This window comes from Heterodontus francisci, unplaced genomic scaffold (assembly GCF_036365525.1).
Source record: "Heterodontus francisci isolate sHetFra1 unplaced genomic scaffold, sHetFra1.hap1 HAP1_SCAFFOLD_631, whole genome shotgun sequence".
Taxonomy (NCBI): domain Eukaryota; kingdom Metazoa; phylum Chordata; class Chondrichthyes; order Heterodontiformes; family Heterodontidae; genus Heterodontus; species Heterodontus francisci.
In genome coordinates, this window is record NW_027141253.1 from 454,346 (window position 1) to 476,842 (window position 22,497).

Consider the following 22,497-nt stretch of genomic DNA (forward strand, 5'->3'; position numbering starts at 1 on the left):
ATTCCACCTTCTGCTGTGGTGGGATTTGAACCCATGTCCCCAGAGCAATACCCTGAGTGTCTGGGTTATGAGTCCAGTGACAATACCACTTCGCCACCGCCTCCCCTCTGTCATGGAAATTCAGCTAAAAAATGACTCCTGCTCCCACAATACAAATGTAATTTGATTTATTCAATCACTGTAAATCACTGACCCTGATTATATATTTGATGTTGCATGGGATAAAACTGTATTTTCACTGTGAGCAATGCCACTGGAGAGCTGATGTTGACATATTTGCTCCACTCTTCTGAAAGTCTCTCCTTCTGCCCACATTTGTTAATCATGTTCCTGTTCTACAGTCGCCAAGTTCCTTTCTCTCCCTCGACTTCTCTCTCATGAATTCTGCTCTCTCCCTTTCCTGCTAATCAATAGCTGAACATAACACACAATTAACTGACAGAAGTGTGCAGAATATCGCTCTCAATAACATAAAGGATTATAGAATAATTTAATAGGTGTAATTTCCCTTTATCCGTACTTGGGCATATAATCTAGGTTGGCACAGTGTCAGGGACGCTGTCTTTCAGATCAGATATTAACTGAGATCCTGTCTGCCTCAGACCTCATGGTATTATTCAAAGAAGAGCTGGGCATTTTCCTGATTTTCTGGCAAACAGGTCACTTTCAACTAACATCACCAAAAACAGTTTACTTGGCCATTCGTTCATTTTCCTGTTGTTGGAATCTTGTTTACTATAAATCCGCTGCGACACATGTTCCAGCTATCGTACACTTCAAAAGTAATTCAGTGGTTAGAAAGTTATTTACAACATCCTGAGGATGGGATCAATAACTATGTAAATATAATTTTTTTCTTATCCTTTTTTCCTTTCTCTCTCATATACTTAGATATGCACAGAAAATATGAATTAAAAAATGAGAATCTCCCAAATTACTAATTTCTGCTTGGTATTAAAATAGAAATATTGATTTACTGAGTTCATAATGTCCTTTGTAAAAGCATGCTTTTAAAATATGTCTTTTTTTCAACAGCTTCACAGAATAATAGATTTTGTCTTCTGTCCAAATTAAGCAGATTTCTTTATAATTGTTTAATTAAGATGGGATTCTAACAACAAAACTCATTTTTAAGTTTAATAATCAAGACATTTCCTTAAGTTGAAATCATTTCATCAGACAATAATTCCACAGGTAAATTCACCGTTACTGGACCAACTCATCCTGTTGTAGCCATAGTGGGTGAAGATGCTATATTGGAATGTCGGCTTGTGCCAGATCTATCTGCCAGTAACATGGTGGTGCGATGGCTTAAATCAGACCTTGGGTCAGCAGTCCACGCGTACAGAAACGGGGAAGATGACACTGCTGCTCAGGATCATGATTACAGAGGAAGGACTGAACAGTTTAAAGATGAACTGAGCAAAGGAAATGTTTCTCTTCGAATAAAGAATACGAGGGTGTTTGATGAAGGGAAATACATTTGTTCAGTTGATGATGAAACAGATTTTGAAGAAACTGTGATTGAGTTGAAAGTTGGAGGTTAGTGAACACATCTATTTACAAACTAATAACATTAAGAAAATAACATTTTAAAACTAATCCTTTGGTCAAGATCCAAGTCTTTTTGAAAAAAATAATTCTTCACTCCCTGTTATAATATTTGTTCACTGGTACATTTGATAAAGAAAATGCTTCCAGCACAGATTGGTCATCAAGAGTATTCGAAAAGAAACTAAGGGATGTTCAAATTCAGGGCATTTGATTTATAATTCTTTAATTAAATCGGAATACTAATGACAGTCAAATTTTAGATTTAAGAGATTTCATTAAGTTAAAGTAATTCCATTACACAAGAATTCATGACATCATTACTGGTTTTCTCCCAGACTGTGTGGAAAATGAAGATGTGGAAAGTAAGTTTGATTAGTTGCTTTCAGTGCTGTCTTTGACTGTGATTTATCCTCCATTTACCGAATCTTTATATTCTGCTCATTAATGTTTCACCTGTTTTTAATTTTTATAAACAGGATTTGTTACACTGTGTAAGTTTGGTCGGCCCAAGAGGCTGACTAATGAAATAATTAGGGAGTAAGTTCCTTCTTTTGAGATTGTTTTTAAGGTTCTTTGTAAACTAAGATTAAATTTTTAAAAAGGAGCAACTTTTAATCCTTTGCACATTACTGGTTGGAAAGGCTCCTCATCAGACACCTGAATGAGTGGTGGTTACAAAATGCTTTTATCCATTCAGTCACTGGTGATGTTGATGACATTTAAACATTTGACAGGACCATGATCATCACCAGGTTGAATATCCATGGCAGCAGGAAACACCACTTTTCAGAGCCTCTCAGTCCTGAAGGAAGTGCTTAGTCTGCTTCCGACAGGAAAGTCACACTGCCTGAAGAGAGAAATCAACTGGATCCTGCAGTGAGTCTACTAGAGTCACCTGATCACAAGTTGCAGTGCGGTGACGAACTACTTGGTCCCCATTTTTACAGATACTGGTCATGACAGAGATAGTGAAAAGTCTCTTCTTTTATCTTGACTTTCTTCACAATGACATGCTGCTGTACCTGTTGAACTTGTGTCCCCCATGTGATGTCACAGAGGGAGTTCACTTCTTTACCAGGTGTTCACCTAATTCAATACCATTGATACTAGAAAATGTGTTCTCCTCAGTAGGGATTTCAACTACACATATCCTGGTCTTGATAAACATGGATCATTGGTGGATAGGTTGAGGGACCTGGTTAAGTTTTTCACATTGCTGGACATCTGATGTTATCACCATCCTGACTGCTGCTCTTTCATGTAAATGAGGGCTGGAGCCAATTGGAGCAGTCAGTTGAGAATCAATTGCTTTTTTGCATTTCTTGAGTGTTTGCTTCCTGCATGCTGCCTTCTGGGATGAACCCATTCATGGTGCTGAAATATTCTGATTATATCATTCAATAACAGTAAATTAATCATTCCCATGGGTTAAAGATTGTTCACAACAAATGTTATTTTCACTATGTTATATAAATAAAAGTTGTTATATTTATTGATCATTGTAGGTTTGGGACGTGAGCACTGGATCCAGATTGAGGGATACCATCAAAATGGAATTCAGCTTGTGTGTGAATCTAATGGATGGTTCCCTCAGCCACAGGTGCTGTGGACTGGTGGAGATGGACAGAACTTAACAACACAGTCTAAAATAAATTACCACCGTGACTCGAAAGGTCTTGTAAATGTCCAGAGCAATGTTGCAGTAACAAGAGATTCAACAAACAGGTTCAAGTGTCTCATACGGAACAATCTATTGAAAAAAGAACAAGAAGCAACTATCCAGATAGCAGGTCTGTAAATGATAAAATATAGTTAATGAAAGGGAATAGTGATTGACTTACAATTTCAACACTGTCATAAAACAAACTGGGACTAAGATATTCTCATGTTCGAGTTATTGTGGGAATGGTTTTTGGGATGAGTTAAACTGGATGATTCATTTACCTCAGTATATTTGTGTAAACAGGGTAACCCTCAGGTTCCTGGATATTAGTCCATTCTCAAAAATGTGATTTCCTGATGTAGACTATTCCAAATCCCTGGACTGGGATTATTTACATAAAGTGGTTGGGCATTTGTTCCATTTGCAGTGGTTCCTGGATGTTTATCCCATCAGGGCCAGGAATATCCAAGTGGGATGGACTGTTACAGCCAAAGATAGAAATATTGTTGAAGAACTTTGCCCCAATGAAAGTAATCTTGTTAACTTTATTGTGAGTTCTTCCCGAGTACCTCCGGCTTCTGGAGATTATAATCTTAACCTACTGCGACATGTTGCTGCTTAAAGCAGGTTTTGGTTATTTGCAACAGATTAAATATTGATTATGTTTCCTTATTTTTCCCAAGGGGATGGGGGCTGCAATCCACTTTTAGACTTTTTCTTATTCTTAATTATTCCTCATTTTAAGGGTTTTATTTACGAAATTTTCCTCCTTAGTGTTTGTGTTGCATTTGTTTCTGTCAGTCTGTATCTGAAAATGTTCTTCATTCCTTTCTTGCTCTGTTAAGATGCTGTGTTCTTCATTACACTGCAGGGTTAAGAACACTCGGAGAAATTTTCTGCTTCTGATCATAAGCATGTGCTGAGCAAGTGTAGGGTGAAAAATCAGGTCCATGGACCAAGTGCTTGTAATGTACTGTGAGCAGCAGCCTGATGCTGGGGGACTGGGAGGCTCTCGTCACTGGGGTATACAATCTGCATTGGAGCTTCACTGTCCCACAGCTCCCAGTGGTTTAATCCCCCTTCATAACATCATTTCTTTTCACCTTTATCAATAAACACACACACCAGCTGACAGCCAGGAGAAGGGACTTCCTAATTGTCTCAAATCTGTTTTCCTCTTGGTTTCAATAATTTTTTTTGTGGGTTGCTTTTCTTGCATATATTTAGAAGATTTATTTTGATATTTTACCTTTTATCTTTTTCTTTTCTACCACCTACCATTCAAGGCGGTTTCTCTGATTTGCAGCAGCTCCGACTGATACAATGGACATTCCTATTGGAATTCCTCTTGCCTTCCAGTATCTTGAGGACACGGAGGAATTGTGGAGGAATGAGCTGCCTGTATTTGGAGCAGTTTCCACAGTCCTGCTCTTAATCAAGAAGGTGGATCCACAGGCCCTGCCAGAGTTGCTGGGACATGTCACAGGATTTGTGCCTTTCCGACCTTCTCTTGACCGGGTTGTGTTGCTCCAGGTTCAGGATGTACCCTTGTGATTCCACCCTGTACAATCAGGAAAGTAATCTTGAGCTGCTGAGTGTTGAAAGAGCACGTGCCCAATGACTAATGTTCACAGTCTTCATCGATACATGACTGTGGTTTATTTGGACTTTCAGAAGGCTTTCAACAAAGTCCCGCATCAGAGATTATTGTGTAAAATTAAAGTGCATGGGATTGGGGGGTAGAGTATTGCGATGGATAGAGAATTGGTTGGCAGACAGGAAATATAGAGTAGGGATGAATGGGTCTTTTTCCGAATGGCAGGCAGTAACTAGTGGGGTACGCAGGGTTCGGTGCTAGGACCCCAGCTATTCACAATATACATTAATGATTTAGATGAGGGAACTAAATGTAATGTCTCCAAATTTGCAGGTACCACAAACTGGGTGGGAAGGTGCGTTGTGAGGACGATGCAGAGAGGCTTCAGGGTGATTTGGACAAGTTGAGTGAGTGGGCAAATGCGTGGCAGATGCAGTATAATGTGGATAAATGTGAGGTGATCCACTTTGGTAGCAAAAACAGGAAGGCAGATTATTATCTGAATGGCTGTAAACTGTCTCTCAGAATATGCAACGAGACCTGGGTGTTCTCATACACCAGTCATTGAAGGTAAGCATGCAGGTGCAACAGGAGGTAAAAAAGGCAAAAAAAAAATTAGCCTTCAGTGTGAGAGGATTCGAGTACAGGAGCAGGGATGTTTTTCTGCAATTATACAGGGCCTTGGTGACGCCACACCTGGAATATTGTGTGCAGTTTTGGTTTCTTTATCCGAGGAAGGATGTTCTTGCTATAGAGGGAGTGCAGCGAAGGTTTACCAGACTGATTCCTGGGATGGCGGGACTGACGTATGAGGAGAGATTGAGTCGGTTAGGATTGTATTCACTGGAGTTCAGAAGAGTGAGGGGGGATCTCATAGAAACCTATAAAATTCTAACAGGACTTGACAGGGTCGATGCAGGAAGGATGTTCCCGATGGCGGGGTGTCAAGAACCAGGGGTCATAGTCTAAGGATACGGGGTAAACCTTTCAAGACTGAGGTGAGGAGAAATCTCTGCACCCAGACAGTGGTGAGCCTGTGGAATTCACTAACACAGAAAGCAGTTGAGGTCAAAACATTGAATGTTTTCAAGAAGGAGTTAGATATAGCTCTTGGGTTTAAAGGGATCAAAGGATATGGGGTGAAAGCCGGAACAGGTTACTGAGTTGGATGATCAGCCATGATCATAATGAATGGCGGAGCAGGCTTGAAGGGCCAAATGGCCTACTCCTGCTCCTATTTTCTATTTTTCAATGTTTCTATATCCATCATGCAGTTAGAACAAAGAACAAAGAACAGTGCAGCACAGGAATAGGCCATTTGACCCTCCAAGCCTGCGCCGATCTTGATGCCTGCCTAAACTAAAACCTTCTGCACTTCCGGGGACTGTATCCCTCTATTCCCATCCTATTCATGTATTTGTCAAGATGCCTCTTAAACGTCTCTATGGTACCTGCTTCCGCCACCTCCCCCAGCAGCAGGTTCCAGGCACTCACCACCATCTGTGTAAAGAACTTGCCTCGCAAATCCCCTCTAAACTTTGCCCCTCTCACCTTAAACCTATGTCCCCTAGTAACTGACTCTTCCACCCAGGGAAAAAGCTTCTGACTATTCACTCTGTCCATGCCACTCATAACTTTGTAAACCTCTATCATGTCGCCCCTCCATCTCCGTCGTTCCAGTAAAAACAATCTATGTTTTTCCAACCTCTCCTCATAGTTAATGCCCTCCAGACCAGGCAACATCCTAGTAAACCTCTTCTGCACTCTCTCCAAAGCCTCCACGTCCTTCTGGTACTGAGGCGACCAGAATTGCATGCAATATTCTAAGTGTGGCCTAACTAAGGTTCTGTACAGCTGCAGCATGACTTGCCAATTTTTATACTCTATGCCTGACCGATGAAGGCAAGCATGCCTTCTTGACTACCTTATCCACCTGCGTTGCCACTTTCAGTGACCTGTGGACCTGTATGCTCAGATCTCTCTGCCTGTCAATACTCATAAGGGTTCTGCCATTTACTGTATACTTCCCACGTGCATTAGACCTTCCAAAATGCATTACCTCACATTTGTCCGGATTAAACTCCATCTGCCACTTCTCCATCTGCCACTAGACTGTTTAACAAAAAGAAATTGAGATGCTATGGCCTTGAAAGATATGAATATAACAAGCTGTTCCATCATACTTCATATCTTGAAGATGGACCCTCCTGAGGAATGGATTTACAATGGAAGGAAATGTAATATTGTATGAGAACGTGACATGGGCTCCTTTACAAGTGCTGCCATCTTGTGTATCTATCAGTTCCTTCAGGTGGTGTAAACAGTGTTGCTCCTGGTTACCACCAGCTGTCAGGAGTGGTGCTCTAGGGAGGGTGCGCTATCGTGTCAAACATCCCCCCCTCCCCTACCCTTAGACCTACTTCATGCAGCTGCACATTCATTTACCATCAATCAAATAGGGGAGTTGGGTGCTGCATCGCTCCAGCACTTGTCCATCAAATCTGTTTTGCCTCCATATTGGATTTCCTTTTCCTTGAGGCTACAGGTGGTTCTATCATTAGAGGGATAGGTAACGTTTTCTGCAACCACAACCTGGAGTCCAAATGGTCCGGTGATCCTGAGGTACTGGTGTAAGGAGCCAATCAGAGCAGGGGGATAAGATTCTGGAAAAGTAAACTCAGTATCCTGAACTCATGGTTCATGTTGGAGCCAGTACTGGAACAAAGAACATTACAGAGATAATGCAGAGGGAATTTGAGGAATTAGGGATAGATTTTTAAAGCCCACTGATAGCGGGTGCAGGAGGCGAGTGCAATTTAAAGTTCATATTCTCAGAGGTCGGCACTGGGACTCACCGCCTCTGGAATGAGAAGCCATTTTTAATGGAACGCTGGGAGGCAGGGAACAGAAAGTCCACACGCCTCCAATTAATTACTTGTTGAGCTAATTATGGAGCTCATTAGCAGGCTTGTTAACAGCAGTTTGGGATCTTTAAAGGGAGTGAACGGGGGAACGCCATGTGGGGAACACGGCAGAGTGTACAAGACATGAACACTGTGCGGGACCATGAGGGCTCTGGGAAAGGTGATTAAAATAATGCTGAGGCACAAAATTAAGCTCAGCTGCTTCAAAAGTGCCAAAGAGTAGCCACTGTTGGAGTTGTGAGACTTGGTTTTCTTAGTGGTGAGTGGCAGGAATCTGGAGAGGGGCATGAGCCCGCTGGCATCACTGGACACCTGGGGTTGGCAGGGGAAGGCCTGGTGAATGAACAGACCCCAGCTGAGCGAGTTCAGATGGGAACAGGTTACTCTGACATTGGACAGAGCAGCCAGGATGAGCTTCAGCAGATGTAACCTTCTGAACAGCAGGAGGCCAGAGGAGCACAGTGGGACTGCAAGAGGAATAAGGCGCTACCCAAGGCATCGGGTCTACTGCCCAGTCAGCTACCTGCAAATGACAGACTGCCAGACCAAGCAGATAGTCTCAGACCTTTGTGCTCTGATCCACAGTGACCTGAGGCCTCATGTCTCCCATGGCAATCCCTTACCGACAGCCATCAAGGTCACCATCAACCCTGAATTTCTATGCAACTGGGTCATTCCAGGGATCTTCTGTGGATCGAGGTAGCATCTCGCAGTTGGCAGCTCATCGTGGCATCAGGCAGGTCAGGGATGCCATTATCTGGAGGACGGGGTAACTACATCCACTTTGACACAGATGGGCCTGTGCATGCCCAGAGGGCATTGGTTCTCGGCTCCATCGCTGGATTCCCCCAGGTGCAGGGCATCATCGATGTGGCCATCAAGGTCACATAACTCAGGGGACATAAACTTTTAACTTGTCTAATATCAGGCAGACAAAAAGAATGATTCATGTGGAATATGTTAGAGGAGCCGGTCTGCCCAAGAGCAGGTCCTCTGCTCTTTTTCTCCAGACAGGAGAGATGAGCATGACTAGGGAAATGGGTAAATGAGGTGGTTTCCCATTGCCTTCCTCAGACCAGAACGGGAATTGAACCCACACTGTTGATGCTATTCTGAGTCACACGCTAGTCATCTAAGCATGTTAAAGATAATCTAATCTAATACACTGATGTTTACTTTGCAGGTGATTTCTTCCCAGCTATCTCAGGCTGGCTGGTGTTTTTATCTGTGATCCTCAGTCTTGTAATAGTAGCTCTTGCCGCTGGGAACATTTGGACTGTGAAACAACACAGATACTTCAAAGGTACGGTCTCAGTCTAACAGTGACAATGGAGAATACTGATTCAGGATTGAACAGAAATGTGGAAACAGAACCAGGTTTTTTGATAAATTTGGAAGAAGTTTGTGTTCCCTTGTATCTTTAATAATTCAGCCATTGTAGTTTTAGTCTCGGGGAAGGGGAGAGGGAGAGGCTGCTGTTCAAACTGAAACCAAAGGCATGTTTAAATGATGATATTTTAATTCTTTTCTTCATGGGGATATCATGAATCTTATTTTTCTTCAATATATTTGAAAATATTTTGTTTAATTTATTCTTCACCTCCCACTTAATCTTCCCGAGAAATAGACCAATTTGACAGTAAAACAAACATGAACTATAATACGGGTTATCATTTAAACACCTAAAGGTGATAGAAGTGGATCCATGGTGTTCTGGAGAAAGGGCTGACAATGGTTTTACTCAGATGGAAATGAATATTATTTATTTATGTTCGAAAGTGAAAGCACGTCTGATTAAATAAACCATTGTTTGATATTAACTGCAATTTATATTTATTGGATTTTTCCAGAACTTGAAGTTGACAAGTCTATCAAACAATTTGGTAAGGATTTAACCTTGAAGTGTCTGGAATATTTTTTTTATTTTATTTCCAAAATATACTTTATTCAAAAAAATCTGTAAAAATTACATTGCCAAACAGTTTCCAAACAGCACCAAAAAATACAAACATTGCAAGGGAGATCAGTTTCCTTCAATACTCTCATGAGTTTCTTCCCAACCCTTCCGTTTCACAATTGTCATGTCAATTACAGTTTTACATTTACAGCAATTGTGAATATTAACGATACAGTTCGAGGGGTTTCCCATGGATTCAGCCCCTCAGTCCAGCTTGGTGGGGGAACCTTACACTGTGGTCTTTCCCCATTGAGCCTTTGCTGCGGCTGCCCCAAGCTTTAGTGCGTCCCACAGCACGTAGTCCTGGACCTTGGAATGTGCCAGTCTGCAACATTCAGTTGTGGACAACTCTTTGCGCTGGAAGACCAGCAAGTTTCGGGCAGACCAAAGGGCATCTTTCACCGAATTGATAGTCCTCCAGCAGCAGTTGATGTTTGTCTCGGTGTGCGTCCCTGGGAACAGCCCGTAGAGCACAGACTCCTGTGTTACAGAGCTGCTTGGGATGAAACTCGACAAAAACCACTGCATCTCTTTCCACACCTGCTTTGCAAAGACACATTCCAGGAGGAGGTGGGCGACCGTCTCTTCCCCACCACAGCCAACGCGGGGGCACTGTGCGGAGGGGGCGAGACTTCGGGTGTGCATGAAGGATCTGACGGGGAGGGCCCTTCTCACCACCAGCCAAGCTACGTCTTGGTGCTTGTTTGAAAGTTCTGGTGATGAGGCATTCCGCCAAATGACTTTGACGGTCTGCTCGGGGAACCATCCGACATGATCCACTGTTTCCTTTTCCCGTAGGGCCTTGAGGACATTCCGTGCAGACCACTGCCTGATGGACCGGTGGTCAAAGGTGTTTTCCCACAGAAACTGCTCCACGATGATAGGTGGTACGGCACCGCCCAACTGCATGGAGCGTTCCACGGCAATGTGGCACAGCTAGACTGCCAAAAATGGCTATTCAACTAACTCTTTAAAGTATTATTTTCAACATAATTCACAATATGAGCTGTACCTTTGCATCATCTTCCAATGTTTGATTTCAATATAAAAATACAAAAAACGTTACCAATAAGTTTTAAAAATAAATAAATAATTTCTAATTAGCTGAAATATTTCAACATTTACCTCTCACATATCTGAATATAACACACACTATTACAACAATGCACCTTATTTCCACATTCAACTGCTGTTCAGTTCTATTTCTCACACAACTAATGCTTTGACCATTCTAATTTTTCATATAATTTGTCCAGAACATGGGCACATACTACTGTACAGTCACATCCACGAGAAACTGGATTGACTGACACAGGCTCATTTCATGTAGAACAACAATCGGTACAAGGAGAAGAGAATTTCATTCCATCAAGCCTGGTAAAAGGATTGGGATACCTGACTGTACCACTCGAGTTCCCAACTCAACAAATTGTTTGACAAACCATTTATTTATAGTATGCCTTTTGATTAATATTACCTTAAAGCTGTGAGCACTATTCACTAGTTTTCTCAAAATCTTTTTTGATAATTAGCTAGAAGCTAAAGATGGCCAGTTGACCCGTCTTGCTGACATTTCAGTCTGGTACCGAAGTTGGCAGACCTGTCTGATAGGCTAGTCAAGTAAAAGAATTGACAGTCAACAAACTAGACTCCTTCATCACCATATCTGGGTAAATCCTGTACCATTGACAAGATGTGGGCCCACTGAAGTGGGACATAGTTATGTACAGTTGAGGTGAGTCCCTGAGAGTTCTGACTATAGACTCTGGACCCCATGAAGTTTTATGACTTCAGGTCAAACAAGGACAAGGAAACTTCCTGCTGATCACCACCTGCCACTCCCCTCAACTCACAAATCAGCACCCATCCATGTTGGAACATTTCTCACAAGAAGCACAGAGAGAAGCACAGAGAGTGGCTTGGTATTTGTAGCAATGACCGAGCTAAATGAATCATGAAGGACACAGTTGCCAGACTGGGCCTGACTCAGCTGGTGAGGGAACCACTATGAGGAAAAAAATCAACTCAACTTGGTCCTCACCAACCTACCTGTTGTGACACATCCTTTATAATAACATTAGTAAGCATAACCATTTCATGGACCTTAGGAAGACAAAGTCTCATCTACACACCCTCCATCCTGTAGTGTGACACTATCACTGTGCAATATGGGACAGGCTTAGAAAGATCTAGCAGATTAAAACTGAGGTGCTGTGGGCCGTCAGTAGCAGCTTGACTGTTGACCATCACAATCTGTAACCTTATGGTGTGGTATATCCTCACTCCTCCATCACCATCAAGCTGGGTGACTAACATTATTTTAATAGGGATTGTAGAAGACAGACCAGACACAGCAGCAGGCATCCCATGTAATGAGGCAATAACCTAGTGATCTGAGTGTCCTTGTACATGATGATGACCTTATTGAAACATATAAGATTCTGAGGGGGTTGACAGGGTAGATGCTGAGAGGATGTTTTATCTTGTGGGGGAAACTAGAACTAGCAGCCACAGTTTCAACATAAGGGCTCTTTCACGGGAGATGAGAAGGAATTTCTTCTCTGAGTGCCGTTAATCTTTGGAATACTCTACCCTGGAGGACAGTGGAGGCTGGGTCATTGAATATATTCAAGGCTGAATTCGACAGATTTTTGATCTACAAGGGAGTAAAGGGTAATGGGGAACAGGCAGGAAAGTGGAGTTAAGGCCATAATCAGATCAGCCATGATCTTACTGAACAGTAGAGCAGGCTCGAGGGGCCGAATGGCCTTCTCCTGCTCCGATTTCTTATGTTGTTATGAAGCTACAACATAGGGCTACATGCATGATAAACACCAAAAGCAGCAGGTTATCGACAGAACTAAACTTTCCTGTAATTAACAGATTAGAACAATGTTCTGTCACCCTACAACATTCAGACAGGAATGGTAGTGCTGGGCATTCATGTGACAAATGAGGAGGAGGCTCCATGAAAATACCCATCCTTAACCATAGTGGAACCAGCAAGTGACTGAATGATTTACATACAATTCAGCCTTGTTCAATCATTCAAAAAGTACCAAGTGGATGATCCTACTCGGCATTTCACCCAGGTCTTCACCATCATAGATGTCAGCACCAGTCATTTTACTTTACTCCATGTAACTTTTAAGAAGCTACTCAGTATTTCCTTTCAGTCCTGCTGACACCTCCCCTCCCCACTGCTCAAAACTCTGACCATTTCTCCTTTGGTCCCCTTGTCAAGGTACCAACCCAATATATTTAAAATGTAACCACTTCTTCAGGGGTTCAGCCACTCCTCTTGCCTGTACCCCAGCTCCTGGGTGGTTTTCACTTCAGCACATCTGGAGGCAGCTATGTATGATCTCACTCGGTGTATCAGCCTCCCGTCCTCCAGCACAACTGGATTCCTGCTGTTTTTCCATTGGAAACTCTGAAGAAATGTGGGAATTGTGTAATTAAGTGTTGTGAATGATTGAAACAAACATCTCAATGCAGCCAGTAGCTAAAAGATGTCAGTCATTATCACTGTGGGTCAGGAATATACCACATCAATAGGGATAGGAATCAGTGAAGTGAAAATACAGAATGGTATCAAATCAACAATATTAAATAGTTGGATAAAAAGTGTCGGATGAACAGATAAATTACTGACAGTTCCAGTTCTTACTTTACGTATATGAAAAATATTGACAGAACTGCAGAAAATTACAGATCGTGACAATAATTATCGTATTTAAATCAGCATTCAGAATTCTGCAGACATTTCATGTTCCAATAATATAAACAGATTCAGACACGTTATTTACTCTCCTCACATTTTCATCAATGTAAACACTTAAAGAAATAAAATAGTGACCTTTTGTAAATTTAATAAATAGTTTGGGTGATTGATTGATTGTAATTAAGATGAGAGGTACAAAGACTGGAGCAAGTTGACCATCCTCTGCTTGAAGGACACTAAGGTCAGGTCGATTAGATTGTGCTGATGAAAACTCTTTCCACACTTTCCCAATAACACATCATCACTGTCACTCTCAAAAGATGATGCACTGGTGTGGCAACTCCATTTCTCACACCAACTAATCTTGTCAATTTACTATGGGAATAACATATTGGTGACAATAAATTGTCCTTGATAGGTCCGTGTGTAAAGACATTGTCCAATATGGTCGTGAGCCATTTAGAGCCCATGATCTGTGTTCGATCCCTAATCTGTGCTGAATCAGCTGAACTTGCATTCGGGAAGGGAAAACAAACCAGGGTTCCTGCTGTGAGTGTTATCCAGTGAATCCTGATGTTCTCTGTGATTGAATCACCAGCAAATGCTGATTGTCTCAGCTCATATATGAAGTACGACCACATGAGTAAAACACTGCAGGGCTGCCCAGAGACATCCAGCATCCACAGGGGAGAAACACAGGGATAAAATTGGAAAAGTAAACCATCTCGATGATGGGTTTTATAATAGCTTGAAAGTACGCAATAACAGTGATTTATTTTCAACTGTTTGAAAATGAGGGTTACTAATGCGCAACCTTTTATTTATCAAGCACCTTTCATGACTTCATGATGTCCCAAAGCACTTTACAAATAAGGTGTTTCTGAAGTGTAGTCACTGTTGTAATGTGGGAAATGCAGCAGTCAGTTTGTGCACAGCAAGATCCCACCAACAGCAATGAGATTAATGAGCAGTTAAATGTCATTGTGATGTTGGTTGAGGGATAAATATTGTCCAGGACACCAGGACAACTGTCCTGCTCTTATTCAAAATAATGCCGAGAGGAGCAGACAGGGCCTCTGTTTATCATCCCATCAGAAAGACGGTACCTCCGACAGTGCAGCACTCCCTGTGTACTGGACTGGGAGTGTCAGCCTGGGTTATGTGCTCAAGTCTTTGGAGTGGGACCCATGACCTTCTGACTCAGAGGTGAGAATTCTACCACTGAACCAAGGCAAACACCTACAAAGCTAACATTTCAATGTTCAAACCATTTCAAATATAGAGAGCATGACAATATTTTAATGTTTATGACTATCAGATTAATGAAGTGTATTTATAACTTTTTATTTATTTTTTTAGACCAGTGGAAATCTCTGATTGATTCAGGTATGACATTCTCTTTTCCTAAACTGTTGTTATATATTAATGCACCAGGTAAGTTGCAGCATCAGTTGTATTCACTAATGTATCTGCTGCAGTAACAATACATTTAATCTGATGGGAATTTGAGGGTCAGAATTTACTGTAGCAGGGCATTGTTAGAATTCCCCTGCACCCTTCAACACAAAGATCTTTTGCTCACAAAGTTACAGAAGGTGCCAGATGAAAACGGCAAAGCGAGGAAAACGGTATCTGGGACCTGAGTGAACTATTGGACAAACAGTCAATCTCCTTAACCAATGAGATTGTAGGATTGGAAAATAAACTCAGGAAAGACTGAGAAGGAGGGTAAATTAAAGAGGGTGAAATTGCACAGAAAAGAGAGGGGAAGAAAGATTGGATTAACTGCGAGAAAATAAAATAAAATATAATCTCCCGAAAAACCTGAAGGAATGATGTTCCATACTTGTAATAGTTAATTTTCACTGGTAGAAAGGGTGATTGTAGTCATTAACAATTATCACACTGTTAAAGAGTACTTGCACTGATGATGACAAGACATATCTTTCTGTGGCAAGTTTAATGGGTAAATATGCAGAGAAGGTTAAGGGGAGATTTAATGGAGATGTTCAAAATTACCATGAGCTTTAATCGAGTAAATCAGGAGAAACTGTTTCCAGCAGCAGGAGGGTCGGTAACCAAAGGAAACAGAGTGAAGGTAATTAGCAAAAGAACAAGAGGGGAGAGGAGACTTTTTTTAACACCGTGAGTTATGATCTGGTTTGTATTGCCTGAAAGGGTAGTGGAAGCAGATTCAATATTAACATAGTTTACTTCAGTATACTTGCAAATGGAAAATCTGAAAGGCTATAGGGAAAGAGTGGGGGCTATGGGACATGGGATAGCTCTTTCAAAGGGCCAACACAGGCACGATAGGCCGAATGGCCTCCTTCTGTGCTCTCACATTCCATGTTTTCTTCTCACAGATGATATTCTGAAGACATTAAAGATTTTGCAATGAAGGCATTTTTTTTGGTACACGTAATTAGCTCTTTTCTATGACTTGTATTTTGTATGTGTGTGATTGTACACATATGTCAGTATGTGTGGAATCATTGGCCTGGATTTTACAATGGCGGCCTGTAGCGCAGGCCCTACTTCGTGAAGCCACCGTGATATTAAACACAGAAGTTGATTTGAATGGCCAGGGCGACCGACCCTTCACCCAATCCCCCCCCCAACACCACCACCACGGATGACGTGGAGGGTGCTGGCAGTCTGTCCCTGGCAATGGTGTCAGCAGCCTTTACACAGGCACTGACGCCAGTTTGAAAGGACTTCGAGCCCGACATTGCAATTACAATATTTAAAGAAATATTGACTTTAAAAATTTAAATAAAGTGATCCCTCTCCCAACCACCCCCCCCCCCCATAAACATAAAATTCATTACTTACCCTCTTCCACCCCTGCCAAAAACCTTGTGCTCCTGACCTTCCCCCCACCGCCCCAAGTTCTTAAACTTTAAACTTTACCCCATTCCCACCATCCCCTATACCAATCAGATTAGTTTAATCCCGCATCCCCCCGCCAGCACTGAAATGTTACCTGCTTCCCCCTCCCTGCCAGTATTCCACCTCTGATTCCCCGACAGGGATCCAGAAATGCGGGAGTGCCGGCCACCGGCACCAATATCGCACCAGGACGGATGGTGGGAGCAGGGAAATTAATCAATTTGTTTATTTTAATAAATTAACATATGCAAATTTTGCTCCCTCGCCGGGCAATATCGGGCCGGGCCTTCCCGAAGTTGAGGCCCATATCGGGCCTCTGCCAGAGGCATTTTCCAGCCTCCCCCACTATGACCCCCGACGTCGGGGGGCTGTAAAATTCAGCCCATTATGTTTGAAACATGTGAAACATAAGACCTGTCAAACTTCTCCCAATTCTGCTGAGGCTGCCCAAATCAAATCTCACCAGCTGGAACTTGTTACCACAGGCACTGAAATTCATGGATTATTGTTTAGTGACAGAAATTTAAAACCACACTGACCCACTTCCCCTGGGACCAAGTCCTGTCAGGCTGGTTTGCACTGGTATATAATGTTGGGAGAAACTGCCAGGATCTCTGGCTGATGATGTCAGTCCACATGTCTCATCTCTTTTTGTGTCCCCACACAGGAGTCAGACACAAAAAGCATCTGCCCCAATTACCATGAGATTTTGGAACGGCCTTGAAAAGGGGCAGCGATCTGGTTTAATGAGATTATAATCCAAATTCCTCCCTTGTCCACACAGACAATGGCAGCTTTCCAGTACCAGGGTCCCAGTAATTTTGGGGGTTATGTCATCCAATTTACAGTCAGCAATTAAAAATGCAAGTGAAATTTTTTCTCTGGAATTATTTGCATGCTGATTTCTCCAGTTTTATCAGTTTGTTACTTGTTTTCAGATTGGAAGAAGATTTCTGAGTGTCAAGGTAAGATCCTCAAGTTATTGTAATGAACACTGAATGTAAATTTGATTGAAACTGATCTTATCCCTTGATCATAATCACTATAGCACAGAGAAACATAGAAAAATAGGAGCAAGAGTAGGCCATTCGGCCCTTCAAGCCTGCTCCTTCATTCAATACAATCATGGCTGATCATCCAAACTCAGTAACCTGTTCCTGCTTTCTCCCGATATCTCTTGATCCCATTAACCCTAAGAACTCTTTCTTGAATATATTTAATGATTTGGCCTCAACTGCTTTCCGTGGTAGAGAATTCCACAGGTTCACCACTCTCTGGGTGAAGAAATCTCTCCTCATCTCAGTCCGAAATGGCTTACCCCTTATCCTTAGACTGTGACCCCTGGTCCCAGACTCCCCCTCCATCAGAAACATCCTTCCTGCATCTAGTCTGTCCAGTCCTGTTAGAATTTTGTAAGTTTCTATGAGATCCCCTCTCATTCTTCTAAACTCTAGCGAATACAAGCCTAATCGACCCAATCTCTCTTCATACGTCTGTCCTGCCATCCCAGAAATCTGTCTGGTGAACCTTCGCTGCACTCCCTCCATAGCAAGAACATCCTTACTCAGATAAGGAGGCCAAAACTGCACACAGTATTACAGATGTGGTCTCACCAAGGCCTTAAATATTTGCAGCAAGACATCCTTGCTCCTGTACTCGAATCCTCTCGCTATGAAGGCCAACATACCATTTGCCTTCTTAACTGCCTGCTGCACCTGCATGCTTACTTTCAGCGACTGGTGCACAAGGACACCAGGTCTTTGCTGCACCTCCCCCTTTCCCAATCTATCGCCGTTCAGATAATAATCTGCCTTTCTGTTTTTGCCACCAAAGTGGATAACCTCCCATTTATCTACATTATACTGCATCTGCCATGTATTTGCCCACTCACTCAACCTGTCCAAATCACACTGGAGCTTCTCTGCATCCTCCTCACAGCTCACACTCCCACCCAGCTTTATGTCGTCTGCAAACTTGCATATATTACATTTAATTCCCTCATCTATATCTTTTTAATATATATTGTGAATAGCTGTGGTCTTAAAACTGATCCCTGCAGTACCCCACTAGTCACTGCCTGCCACACTTTGTTTCCTGTCTGCCAACCAGTTCTCTATCCATGTCAGTACCTTACTCCCAATCCCATTGCTATAATTTTGCATGCTAATCTCTTATGTGGGACCTTATCGAAAGCCTTCTGAAAGTCCAAATACACCACATCCACTGGTTCTCCCTTATCTATTCTACGAGTTACATCCTCAAAAAATTCCAGTAGATTTGTCAAGCATGATTTCCCTTTAGTAAATCCACGTTGACTTTGTCAGATCCTGTCATTGTTTTCCAAGTGCTCTGCTATTACATCTTTTATAATGGACTCTATCATTATCTTTCCTACTGATGTCAGGCTAACCAATCTATAATTCCCTGTTTTCCCTCTACCTTTTTTAAATAGTGGGGTTACATTCGCTACCCTCCAATCCATTGGAACTGTTCCAGAGTCTATAGAATTTTGAAAAATGACCAGCAATGCATCTACTATTTCTAGGGCCACTTCCTTAAGTACTCTGGGATGTAGATTATCAGACCCTGGGGATTTATCGGCCTTCAATCCCATCAATTTCCCTAACACCATTTCCCTACTAATATTGATTTTATACAGTTCCTCCTTCTCATTCGACCCTATGTTCCCCAACATTTCTGGGAGGTAATTTGTGTCCTCCTTTGTGAAGACAGAAGCAAAGTATATTTAATTCGTCTGCCATTTCTTTGTTCCCCATTATAAATTCCCCCGTTTCTGACTGTAAGGGACCCACATTTGTCTTCACTAATCTTTTTTATCTTCACATTACTATAGAAGCTTTTACAGTCAGTTTTTATGTTCTCTGCAAGCTTACTCTCAGACTCTATTTTCCCCTTCTGAACAATCCCTTTGTCCTCCTTTGTTGAATTCTAAACTTCTCCCAATCCTCAGGTTTGCTGCTTGTTCTGGCCATTTTATATTTCTCCTCTTTGGATCGAATACTATCCCTAATTTTTTTTGTAACCCAAGGTTGAGCCACCCTTCCTGTTTTATTTTTGCAGCAGACAGAAATGAACAATTGTTGTAATTCATCCATGTGCTCTTTAATTGCTAGCTATTGCTTATCCACTGTCAACCCTTTAAGTAACATTTCCCAATTTATCATAGCCAACTCGCACCTCATACCTTCATTGTTTCCTTTATTTAGATTCAGGACCCCGGTCTCAGAATCAACTCTCTCACTCTCCATCTTAATGAAGAATTCTATCATGTTATGGTCGCTCTTCCCAAGGGACCCCGCACAACAAGATTGTTAACTAATCCTTTCTCATTACACAATACCCGGTCTAGGATAGCCTGTTCTCTAGTTGGTTTCTTAACTTATTTGTCCAAAAAATCATCACATACACACTCCAGGAATTCCTGTTCTACAGTATTATTGTTAGTTTGGTTTGCCCAATCTATATGTAGATGAGTACCCAGAATTACTGTTGCACCCTTATTGTGTATGTCGCTAATTTCCTGTTTAATGTCACCCTGTACAACCCCCACCTATGTTTTTTGCCCCTTGGTGTTTCTTAGCTCCACCCATAAGATTCCACATCATCTGTTTCCTCAGCAGAGCTTTATATAGGTTCAGTATTAGTTCCCTGCTTTTGTACTCAATGTCTCAATTTATGAAGCCCAAGCATATATCCTGCCAACTTCAAAGATCTGTGCACATGAATCCCCTGGTCCTTCTGTCCCTGTACACGCTTCTGAACTGTGCCATTCAGTTTGTACTGCCTCTCCCTATCCCTTCTGTAAAAATGCATGACCTCACAATTCTCTACTAAATTCCATCTGCCTTGGTGAGATGCTGCAATGCATCTTGTAGATGGTACACACTGCTGCCATGGTGTGCTGGTGGTGGGGGGAGTAAAGTTTTAAGGTGGTGGATGGGGTGCCGATCAAGCGGGCTGTTATGTCCTGGATGGTGTCGAGCTTCTTGAGTGCTGTTGGAGCTGCACCCATCCAGGCAAGTGGAGAGTATTCCATCACATTCCTGTCTTATGCCTTGAAGATGGAGAGTCAGGAGATAGGTTACTCTCTCAAAATTCTCACTCTTGTACCCACATTATTTATGTAGTTAATTTTCTGGTCAATGGGTGATGCCCTGGATTTTGACCGTGGGGGATTCTGTTAGTTTCTTTCTTCTTGAAGATTGTCATTTCCAGGCAATTGTGTGGTATGAACATTACTTGCCACTTAGCAGCCCAAGCCTGAATGTTCTCCAGGTCTTGCTGTATGTGGGCCTGCTTTATTACCTTAGGACTTGTGAATGGACTGAACACTGTGCAATCATCAGTGAAAATCCTCACTTCTGACCTTATGATGGAGGATGGTCATTGATCAAGCAGTTGAAGATAGTTCGAACTAGGAAACTGCCCTGAGGAATCCTGCAGTGATGACTGGCCTCCAACAACCACTACCATCTTCCTTTCTGCTCAGTATGACTCCAGCCAGTGGAGTTTTCTCCTGATATCCAATGACTTGAATTTTACAAAGACTGCTTGATGCCAAATGCTGCCTTCATGTCAAGGTCAGTCACTTTCACCTCATCTCTGAAATTCAGCTCTTTTGTGTTGTTGGACCAAAGCTGTAATGAGGTCTGGAACCGAGTGGTCCTGGCAGAATCCAAACTGTGCATTGATGAGCAGGTCATTGGTGAGTTAGTGCCATTTGATTACACTGCAGACAACACCTTCCATCACTTTACTGATGATTGAGAGTAGACTGAAGGAGTGATAACTGCTTGGATTGGATTTTGAATCAGGGTTGATCTTTGATCTTGATGTTGGAATGATGGATATGTCAGGCCATGAGGTTAGAGGGTGATGATGTGTAATTCTGCTGATGGTGGACAACAGTACTTCATAGATGTTTAAATTTGGATTGTGCAATCAATATTTTTTGACATAAATAAAAGCAAAAAACTGCTGAAATACTCTGCAGATCAGGCAAAACTGTAGAGAAAGAAAGGTAGATGTTGATGAATTTTCACTAGATATTTTTGTTGTCTATTATTTTCCAATCTCTATTACATTGACCTGTTATATTTCTACATCCCCATCACTGCTGCTAAAACCCTAATTTGCATTTTTATCAACTTGAGCCTTGCTTTCTCCACTCTTCACAGATTAAAATGTAATGACAACTCTTTTATCCACCACAACCCTTCCCTTTGGAACGCTCTCCCAAATCTGTCCACTCTGACACTTTCCTCCCGACTTTTAAAATCCCTCTTAAAAGGCTTCCTATTGAAACTCTGTTGTTCCCTACAGTCTGATTGTGATTTTACAATGTAAAATTTGGAAATTAAATGATACATTTAGAGACAACCTGAGGTCAACCTCTGTCCTCTGACCCCCAACCCCTGACCTCCAACTTCTGACCCCCAATCTCTGACCTCTGCTCCTGGGATCAGGTCATTGTGATATCAGTGATGATGTGATTGGCCTGAGGCCCCGCCCCTTTTCCAGATCCAGATCGGAACCGGATCAGATTCTCAGCTCTTTGTTTACATCCCAAGTCTGGAAGAAAGGATAAAGTGAATTTATTCCCAGTGAAAGTGTGGAGATGGGACTTGGTGTCTGCGCAGTAAAATGAAACTGTCCTGGACTCATAACTGAGATAAATTCCCACCTTCCCAGGGATCTGATCAACAGGGAAACAGGATGGAGGAGAGGAGTTTATATAAAATTGATCATCAATCTGCTCAATGGTCCAGAATCCAGTCTCCGGGCTCCGGCTGATCCCTCTCTTCCTCTCCACAGATTCAGTGGCTACTCCCAGATTCCAGCCCCGATTCTCCAGCACATCCACCTCCCAGTAATGTCTCCCCGATGTGAATCTCTCTGATCCCAGCACACAGGACCAGTTCATTAAATTCTTCCCAGTGTCAGGGAGACTCCTCTCGGTCCGGGTCCATCTCAAACTGTTCAGATCCTCAGACACCTCGAGCCACGGATTCGCTGTTTTCACATCCAGGGTCACAGACTGGGAGAAAAAACAGAGAATTAGAGACTCACTGCGGATCGGGGTAGAGAGACTGAAGATCTGTGGGAGAGACTCGGTGGGGATCGGGGGAGAGACTCACCGTGGATTGGGATCGGGTGGGGTAGAGA

The 22,497-nt window shown here is 42.3% G+C and overlaps 1 protein-coding gene across 1 annotated transcript; it reads left to right on the plus strand.

Moving 5' to 3' along the window:
- Window positions 1-607: 607 nt before the first annotated feature.
- On the plus strand, window positions 608-21,099 carry LOC137362540 (butyrophilin subfamily 3 member A2-like). The gene is made up of 8 exons (XM_068026928.1): window positions 608-782; window positions 1,195-1,542; window positions 3,060-3,344; window positions 8,922-9,041; window positions 9,589-9,621; window positions 14,779-14,805; window positions 17,250-17,276; window positions 20,879-21,099. The coding sequence occupies exons 1-8, from the start codon at window positions 608-610 to the stop codon at window positions 21,097-21,099; spliced, it is 1,236 nt and encodes a 411-aa protein (XP_067883029.1).
- Window positions 21,100-22,497: the final 1,398 nt, after the last annotated feature.